Below are 9,684 nucleotides of genomic sequence, written 5' to 3' on the forward strand. Positions count from 1 at the left end.
TACTATTGTTTTTTTTGCTTTGTCAAATACCATTTGAGCTATATGATATCGGTTGGACTAGTCGCTGGTCTCGAAAAAAGGAGTCAATGCGTTTTGAAAACCAATCAAAATGGTCAGGCTGCTATAGAAGGAGATCTGGAGTGCTGCACCTAACCGGATGCTAATTTGTGTGGATTGGCGCTACTACATAAGCTCCAATAGAGTGGTTACACCGTCTAGACGTGCTGTATCGTAGCTATTCGTTGTCGTGTCTTTGACGCCATGAACTTGGGCAAAACGCAAGAGTAGTAACAGCGGACCGTTCCAGAACTTTTACGCGTAGTGTCATGGGACGTGAAACCAAAGAATCGATTCAGCATCCATTTTTAACGCTTTCTGTGCTGTTTCGCGAGCGCCTTCCTCAGAAAAATGTTGTATTCGTGATTTCGGAGACGCCGACAATGTATTAGACAGACACTACAAACCTGACAACACGGTTAATTGTCAAATAATTGGAAAAGCATACACCCGCACATTGCCATAGTGTTGATTGCATGCTATATGATTCAGCAGCTTGAAATAACTGTCGTAAAGGACAATGCCATCACGAGACGCACATACGTATCCACGTATATGCAGTTCGCGGCCTTCTCGATTGGGAATTTCGGTTTATCAGCGAAAAGGAGGCCAGGGCTCGAACGCTTGCCGCCCGGTAGAACCCCAAAAGCTAATCGAGTACCGGCTAAAGGGCTCTACAAGGTATCAACGCTTTGGTGTTCATGGTGTCTGGCTAACGTCCTCACGACATCCAAAGAAATTTTGGACTTTATGTAGTCAGAGTGCGGCTCACTTCATAAAGTGACAGAAGGCAAGTAGACGGAGTACACTCCACTCTTGTTTGAAGGCATATTATTGTGTGCAATTTACACCCAATTATTTTCCATTTCCCAGCAAGTGTCTCGTGTTGCAATTGCAGTTTGGCTTATCTTCTTGAAATATTCGTCCTAGAGAAAAGATTGCTCTGGCACCAGTAGCCAGTCTTGTCACATATATATACTCCCTAGCTGGAAACATTTCGCAGCAAGGCTTGACCATACTGTAAGAGTCGAATACACGAAGGCAAAACAACAATTGTGGTGGTCCAATAGAGGTCAAACATCTTGCAAATATATGTTTGGATGCTATGGAAAAGTGCACAAAACGTTTGACTAGAAAACATCAATGCCAGCGTCCAGACGTCAAGTGTACGCACCACCACGAACAACCACCACGTCCATTCACCAGATTCACCACGAAAGTACTGTCGAAAGGTGATAGATACACTGAAAAGTTTGGATTAAATGTAATCACGTCACTTCAGCGTTAGTTGGCCTTCGTCCTTCCTTTGTTGTGGAGAAACAATGATGACGATGGTGAAAGTCCTGAGATCCTAGCCAGGAGATCGAATCCGGATTCAGACCCAGAGGGAACTTCGACTTGAAATGATGGGCCACAGAAAAGTGTAGACATTGGTAGTCTAATGTTGTTGTTGTGTTGGTCTCGCAGTGTGAATGTGGTTAGCAGCTACGTGTAGGCGTTGAGAAGAGGCACGGGATATCCATGATTTAAACCTCGACGTACAGCGACTGTCTGGTGAGTTCGTCAAAGACACGACTCCAGTTTCAGCAGGTTGACTCCTTGACGATATTTAGCGTAAGATACCTACGTGCATGCTGGTGCTACTCCGTGAGAGCAGGATGAGAGTTGCGGCTGTCCCGCTCACGGTCCAACCGCAATAAATGGGTTGATGGTTGATGACCTGCCAGTGTCGGCAAACAACATATAAAGGACGTGTCCAGTGTTTGGAAGCGTAATCGACAAGTTCGATATCAAGCTCCACACTCGTTGCTTCCTAGAAAAAGACTGAAAGACTGAGTAAAGGTTCATCAAATGTTAGACGTATATGTTCCAACTTACAATCTGGTAGTTCTTCACGATGCAAGGCACTTCCATACGCGTTATAAATTGCATTAAACAATATCTACACGTTTTGAGAGCCCCTGCGTCTTCGTATCAGCACATGAGTCAATTCGAAACTTTTTTTTTAACAAATCCAAACATCATTGCTTTAGTTCCAGGCCAAAAAGATGACAGCTCTTCGTACAGGTAGCAGGATCCCAGGGAATATAGCATCGCCATCGGCTCTCTCAGCAGCTCTGCTTCAAGGAATATGCTCTTCCTCTAGACTGCTGGGCAATAGTAATAAATACATTTCAACTCTACGACCATCACACTCGACATCAAGGACATCTATACCCTCATCATGGACACAGCCGATCCTCTCATCACGTCGCATACCCCTTGTAGCTGGAAGGAACATGTCGACCTTCCAAAGGACAAAACCACATGTAAATGTGGGCACTATTGGACACGTCGACCATGGTAAGACTACTCTGACGGCTGCAATCACCAAAGGTATGCATAGAAAATAGTTTATTCACTTGTTTCTAAATGTTCCTGATGCGTTCGCTTGAGCAGAAGGGTCGATTCACACTTTCGGGTAAAAAAAATTGATGTTAACAACTGTTGTCTTGTACTAGTGTTGGCCCAAGCTGGTGGAGCAGAATACAGAGATTACGCTTCTATTGACAAGGCTCCTGAGGAAAGAGCACGTGGTATCACAATCAACAGTGCCCATGTAGAATACCAGACCGACAAGAGGCACTATGCTCATGTTGATTGCCCTGGTCACGCTGATTATGTAAAGAATATGATTACTGGTGCTGCTACCATGGTATGTATGGGAAGGAGATCCAATGTCTCTATGTGACGAGAGTGACTGCAGGCTTGGCTCAACTGAGCTAACACACCTAACACACCTCCGCATAATCATCAGGACGGCGCAATCATCGTCGTATCAGCTACAGACGGCCAGATGCCACAAACACGAGAACATCTACTCCTCGCCAGACAAGTCGGTGTCACATCCCTCGTAGTCTTTATAAACAAGGTGGATGCCGTCGACGATCCAGAAATGTTGGAATTGGTGGAAATGGAAATGAGAGACCTGTTATCTGAATACGGATATGCTGGTGATAAAGTGCCTATTATTAAGGGATCGGCTTTATGTGCTTTGGAAGGGAGAAATCCAGAAATTGGTGAAAAGGCCATTTTGGAATTGATGAAGGCTGTTGATGACTTTATTCCTACTCCTGTGAGGGATTTGGAAAAGCCGTTTTTGATGCCTATTGAAGGTACGGTATAGGATTCAAGTTCTGTCCATGATGGCCTTGTTACTCAGTCACTGGTGTTTCGACTCTCGATACGTGAACTGAATCTCATATAATCTTCACCGTAGACGTATTTTCCATTGCTGGTCGTGGCACCGTCGTCACTGGTCGTGTAGAACGTGGTGTCATCACCAAGGGTGCTGAGGTCGAAGTTGTTGGATTTGGGCCAACTCAAAGAACTATTATTACTGGTGTCGAAATGTTCCATAAAGGTACATATAGCACTCGTATATAGTCAATGGATAGAGCGGGGCTCATACCCGTCATGTACTCTGAACCACACATCTTAACGCCACCACCACAACTCTACATAGAACTGGATCGAGCAGAAGCAGGCGACAATGCCGGAATCCTCCTCCGAGGTCTCAAACGTGAACAACTCCGACGAGGAATGGTACTCGCCGCTCCAGGCAGTATGACTCCACACTCTAAATTCTTGACACAGATATATGTCCTCACAAAAGAAGAAGGAGGTCGTCATACCCCATTCACAAGTGCCTATAAACCACAATTCTTTTCGAGAACGCTGGATATCTCGTCTGCCTTGTCGTGGCCAGACAATGAACAGGGCAAGAAGAATGACGCTGAGGGCAAGATGATTGTGCCTGGTGATAATGTGGAGATGGTGTGTACCACTACTATGCCTATTGCTGTTAACGAGGGATTGCGATTTACGGTGCGGGAGGGTGGCAAGACTGTTGGTACAGGTACGTCGGAGTTGCCAAATTGTTTGTTTTGGTCCGTTGGTGTTCAAAGTTCCAACCGCCACTTTTGTTCGTAGGTGTTGTTACTAAGGTTCTGGAGTAATTCCCATCTCCCATTTTAAAAAGGCAGTTATCATATAGAGTTTTCGATTGTTGCATAATACACATTTTCTTCCTAAACTAGCTCCTCTGCGCAAACGCAGTTACTCTTCTTTCAACGTATATTTGAATAAGCACAAACTAGTTAATCCTTCCTCATACACTGATTCTTAGGCCTCTCGATACGTGGACGTCACTCTCCTAACCTTCTCACCCTCACCAAACTCAAACACCTCAGCAACAACCTGCTTCCTCGTATTCTCATACTCTAATACAATCACACCCGCCCCCGTAAACACATTCCTCAACGTAAAATGCAAATCAGGATTGAGTTCCAGCCCGGCCTCCACATAGGCTTTCAGTGTCGCCATCCCTCTAAACCGTGAATCAGGCGTCTTAACCACTCTTTCGACTAGTGGAGACGAGTATTCGATATCGTCGCTGTAGTGGGAGAGGATTTGAGGGATGGAACGGGAGTTCCATGCGGAGATCCTATGAGAGAGAGTGTGTGAGTCGTCTAATGTTGACGTCGGATGGTAGAGCTTTAACAACACTGCAAAGTAATGCAGGGGAAGAGCTACCATTCTTCAGCGAAATGCTGTGGATTTGGGATTTTTGCAGCGTGTGCCTTCCATGTTTCTGCTGGTGACTGTGAGGACATTGGCATGCGACGTATGTTGTTGAGCAATTGTGTTGGGTTGTGAGGTATGGCTGTTGGGATAGCGCGTCGATACATGAAGTTTAAATGCTGAAGATGCCCAGTTCACGAGTAATTAGAGTGGTTTGTGAACGAGGTGTGACGTGTCAAGGGATTCAAATGACTGATGTGAATTGTTTGAGTCGTGTGTCTATATGAGAATATGAAGAATAAACAGATTGAGAACGCGTTACTTAATAAATGTCCAATACTTTCACAACGATGTGCGAGTGATCGCGAAAACGTTCCCACATTCATCAACTTGATATTTGCTTACGACAAGATGGCTTCCGGACTGTCAGGTTTCTTTATATTCAACGCCAAGGGAGAAGTATTGATATCCAGGCTGTATAGAACTGATATCAAGTACGTCTAACGGACTCCCCTCGTCTCGTTTATTGTAATTGTGGTGTTTTGAGGAATATTGGTTTCCGGTGGTGATGTCGAGTAAAGAGCGTGCCTGGAATGGAAACATTACGAAATATTTTCGATCATCTGCCTGCCTATTTACCTATTGTGCCATCTCACATACCTTCCACGTAAAACCCATTGACATTAAAAACACTCGATTCCTCATTTAGACGCTCCATATCCGACGTATTCCGCATTCAAGTAATTTCCTCAACAGACGTACGCTCGCCCATAACGACACTCGGCTCTACATCCTTCTTCCACGTCAGACACGAAAATCTGTATCTCGTCGCAGTCACAAAACTAAATGCAAACGCTGCCTTGATTTTCGAATTCTTATACAAGATAATCACATTGGGGAGATCGTATTTTGGGAAATTCGATGAAGAGGCTGTAAAGAATAATTTTACGCTGATTTATGAGTTGATGGATGGTAGGTGCAGATTTGAGAGGACACATAGTTTCGTTGTCAACTGGGAATGACTTTTTTTGTATTCTAGAAATCTGTGATTTCGGGTATCCACAGACGACGGAGCCTGAGACGCTAAAGTTGTATATTACGACGGAGGGGGTCAAGTCTGAACGTGCTGTGAGTGCATTCTGGTCACTTACAACCACTGTTTTGGTTTGCGTGTTTGACACATGTGTTATGTAGGAGGAAGGAGCCAAAATTGCCATTCAAGCTACGGGAGCAGTCGCATGGCGCAGACCAGATATTAAATATAGAAGGAATGAGGCATTCGTTGATGTTGTCGAATCTGTGAATCTGCTCTTGTCTCAGAAGGGTAAAGAAGGATCACATATTCTTGTAGGATATCTTTACTGAGATATCTGACACATCGTCATTATCAATAGGAACAATACTCCGCGCAGACGTATCAGGCCAAGTGCTAATGCGCGCTTACCTCTCTGGCATGCCAGAATGTAAATTCGGACTGAACGACAGCTTACTCCTCGACCAAGAAAACAAAACTGATCGGTCTGGATTTGCGCCATCTAGTAGTGGGAAGAAGGGAGGAGCGGTTGAATTAGATGATTGTCAGTTCCATCAGTGTGTGAAGCTGGCCAAGTTTGATAGTGATAGGACAATTAGTTTTATACCTCCTGATGGAGAGTTTGAGCTTATGAGGTATGTTGATTGGGGTTGGAGTTGCGAGAGCCGTAAGGCATGTGGTTGAGTCATCGTTTTTTTTTTTAGGTATCGAACCACGGAAAACATTCATTTGCCGTTCAAGGTACAAGCTGTAGTGAATGAGATTAGTTCTACGAGGGTAGAGTTTAAGGTTGCTGTAAGGTCTAATTGTAAGTGCTTGTGACTGTTTGGTGTGTTCAAGCATTCCTCCTCTTATATTCTCCTCGTTGGCCTAGTCCCACCAAAACTATTCGCCCAAAATGTCGTCATAAAAATCCCAGTACCCACTAATACAGCATCAACACGTGTACTGGTGACTGCCGGTAAAGGCAAATATGTTGGGTCTGAGAATTCCTTTGTTTGGAAGTAGGTCCATGGTTTCACTCCTGTTTTGGCTGGCACCTACTGACGCACATTTTATCTTAGGATTGCACGCTTCCAAGGCCAACAAGAATTCGTCTTCTCCGGTGAAGCCGATCTCACCACAACCACAAACAAGAAGGTCTGGTCACGACCTCCTATATCCATGGATTTCCAGGTGCTGATGTTTACGGCGTCGGGTTTAATGGTGAGGTTTTTGAAGATATTTGAAAAGAGTAATTACCAGTCGGTTAAGTGGGTGAGGTATATGACAAAGGCTGGGACGTATCAGATACGGGTGAGTTTGTGACTCAGGGTTTTGGTTTGGTTTGGTGCTGACATATTTCGTTTAGTTTTGATACTAGACTGCTGTTTGTCTATTGCTTGTATATATTTGGCGCTTGTATTTTTATAGGAAATGGATTCGACACTTTTTAAGCTGAACAATTTGGATTGGATGTTTCGATATGTTCGAGTTATTCTCGCAGATGTTGATGGATTCTTTGTTAGCTACATTGTTTCTCAAGCTCGAGATCTTCAATTTTCGGACACAACGCAACACAAGAACACTGAACTCAAACTAGACATGATGGGCTTCGTGGATTGCAGATTGTATATGGACAGGAGAGACCGCGTTTGTCTGAGGGAAAAAGAATCAAAACCTGCAATTGACATGTACATACTCTCTCAGCACTCCACGCAAGCATCAATATCGTCTTTTTTTCTTGCACTTTACCACCATTAATATCAACGATTGAAGATACGACCAATTGCATCAGCCAGCCTTCCATTTTATCAACCCATCCACTGCTCGGCATAGCGTCGACTGATAACAACACCAGGATCTACAAACATGGCAAACTTGTACTTAGGGCAGTGACCATACTCAATGCAAAGTACTCTGTTGAATTTCGAGTCTTCGGTTCTCTCGTAGACGAAGAAGGAATATTTGGCAACTTTGATGAAGAGGCTGATGAGAATAATTTTCAATTGATTCGGCAGTTGAAGTGGTATGGTTACGTTGTTGTTTTTCATGTTTGGAGCTGGGCTATTTTTCATCGGTGTTTGGAAATTTGTGTTTTTCTTTGAGTATCCGCAGAACTTGAAGCTCTACGTTACTGCTCAGGGAGTCAAGTCTGGAGGTGCTATAAGTTCCTTCATCCGCACCTCGTCGGGGTTGTTTTTAGCTCTGCTGACACCAGTGTTTACAGGAGTAAAGGAGCCAAGATCGCCAGTCGTGCTACAGGGGCAGCTGCACAGTATGAATCAGACATCAATTATTGAAGAAACGAGAGATGTCGTAGTTTGAGTCTGCTAGGTTGCTGCTGTCTCAGAAGGTTAAAGGTCTGTACCACTACTTCCCATCTTTCCTCTGATTACTAACATTCATGGTCAACAGGAACGACGCTTTGCACAGACGTATCGCTCCAAGTGCTATCGCGCGCGCCTACCTCTCCACGATGCCAGAATGCACCTGTGGACTCAACGCCCGTCTCTCCCTCGACAACGAAGACAGGACAGATCCAGGCCAACAAGAATTCGTCTTTTCCGGTGAAGCCGATCTCACCACAACCGAAAACAAGATGGTTTGGTCACAACCACCGCTATCAATGGATTTCCAAATGCTGATGTTTACGTCTTCAAAATTGATGGTTGTTGAAGATATTTGAAAAGAGTGCGTTAAATGGATTAGGTATATGGCGAATGCGGGGGTGTAGCAGGCACGAGTGAGTAGGAGAATGCGGAGCTTGTGACATTTCTGTTTGTTTCCTGTAGGGCCTGGTGGTACATATTTGGAACTTGTATACTTTGGCTGCTCAACTCCAAACATTTCAGCTATGTGTTTGGATTGGTCGGTCTTACATTACTGACTGAGCTCGAACTCCTCTCCTCTTTTTGGTTGATTTGTTTGTTGAAACTCGACACCTTCCACTTTACGACTCACAGAATCACACAACGCCAAAACTGCACCATTATTGAATGTCCGATTGATCTTACAGATTGTGAATGGGGATTCTATTTCAGTTTGATATGCTCTTTCTGGGGATTCCAGCATCATGAGTTTTAAGTTTAAAAATACAGAATCAGAAAATACTACACTCCACAAACACCCAATGAGAAATAAAAAATATGCACACCACCAGCACACGTAGGCAACTGCATTTACATGCAGCCCTTTTGTCTGGCTCTCTCTACATATATATCCTTACAAATACTTTAAGCTTTCTACACCGCTGCCATGCTGAAACCCTTGTCAGCGTATACACGTACAAGCTCAAGGAGCTCCATTCCAGTTGGAACTGGAGCTCTCGTAGACCTTAGACCAATTATATGGAATAAGATTATTTTCCTCATCAATTGCACCATTCCAGTCGCTCAGACTGCGCCTGTCCCTGGAATACGAATATTCCTGGTTAGTGTCTACCTCAGGGGACCTATATGTTTGAATTTATACTTGTCAGGGATGTGCGGTCAAGTTGACAGACAGAGAAACCAACTCAAAGTTAAAACTTACTTTGCTGCGGTGCAAGCTGTAGAGTGGGTACTGTTTTCCTCAGTGAGATACAATTCAGCCAGCTCATTGTCAGTTAAATCCGTCAGCGCGGTTGGCTCTACCCAATTTTCGAGAAGTTCGATAATGGCTGCAATGTGAGCAATGGCATGCTCAGCTAGTCTAGCTAAATTGTATCTAATTGGTAGAACGTGAAGTGGTTGTGAATGTGTACTTCACGATTGGTTGTGTGTTTGTTTGGTTGGATGTTTTGGCAAAATCTGGCATCCACCCTTTTCTCTTGTGTAGCTCTCCACCAACCAATCTGAAATACCCATCTGGGGATGAATATCCAAAACAACATACCCTGCTGGACCGTCCTGCAAACACACCTTGGGCGTATTGCCTCGAGCAATAGGCTCGCCATTAGGGCCAATGTCGTTCCTCCAGTCAGACCTTGAAGCAGCCCAAGAAGCCGAACTAATTAAGATTTCGTTTGCATTATTAGATGATTTGAGCTTGAAAACTACTTTAGATCTATT

The 9,684-nt window shown here is 44.2% G+C and overlaps 3 protein-coding genes across 3 annotated transcripts; 2 read left to right on the forward strand and 1 right to left on the reverse strand.

Annotated features, from left to right (window-relative positions):
- Nucleotides 1–2,105: 2,105 nt before the first annotated feature.
- On the forward strand, nucleotides 2,106–4,055 carry SmJEL517_g05281 (uncharacterized protein; the record flags this gene model as incomplete). The annotated part of the gene is made up of 6 exons (XM_031171207.1): nucleotides 2,106–2,433; nucleotides 2,559–2,752; nucleotides 2,855–3,212; nucleotides 3,317–3,460; nucleotides 3,563–3,955; nucleotides 4,030–4,055. 6 exons carry the CDS (start codon nucleotides 2,106–2,108, stop codon nucleotides 4,053–4,055), a joined length of 1,443 nt encoding a protein of 480 aa, XP_031022798.1.
- Nucleotides 4,056–4,221: 166 nt separating this feature from the next.
- On the reverse strand, nucleotides 4,222–4,787 carry SmJEL517_g05282 (uncharacterized protein; the record flags this gene model as incomplete). The annotated part of the gene is made up of 2 exons (XM_031171208.1): nucleotides 4,222–4,543; nucleotides 4,633–4,787. 2 exons carry the CDS (start codon nucleotides 4,785–4,787, stop codon nucleotides 4,222–4,224), a joined length of 477 nt encoding a protein of 158 aa, XP_031022795.1.
- A 244-nt stretch (nucleotides 4,788–5,031) lies between these two features.
- On the forward strand, nucleotides 5,032–8,321 carry SmJEL517_g05283 (uncharacterized protein; the record flags this gene model as incomplete). Its single annotated transcript, XM_031171209.1, has 12 exons — nucleotides 5,032–5,114; nucleotides 5,330–5,592; nucleotides 5,660–5,748; nucleotides 5,815–5,944; nucleotides 6,015–6,288; nucleotides 6,358–6,461; nucleotides 6,528–6,657; nucleotides 6,718–6,949; nucleotides 7,067–7,263; nucleotides 7,524–7,661; nucleotides 7,863–7,910; nucleotides 8,051–8,321. 12 exons carry the CDS (start codon nucleotides 5,032–5,034, stop codon nucleotides 8,319–8,321), a joined length of 1,959 nt encoding a protein of 652 aa, XP_031022796.1.
- Between the last annotated feature and the right edge of the window lie 1,363 nt (nucleotides 8,322–9,684).

This window comes from Synchytrium microbalum, assembly GCF_006535985.1.
Source record: "Synchytrium microbalum strain JEL517 chromosome Unknown SmJEL517_scf0046, whole genome shotgun sequence".
NCBI lineage: Eukaryota > Fungi > Chytridiomycota > Chytridiomycetes > Synchytriales > Synchytriaceae > Synchytrium > Synchytrium microbalum.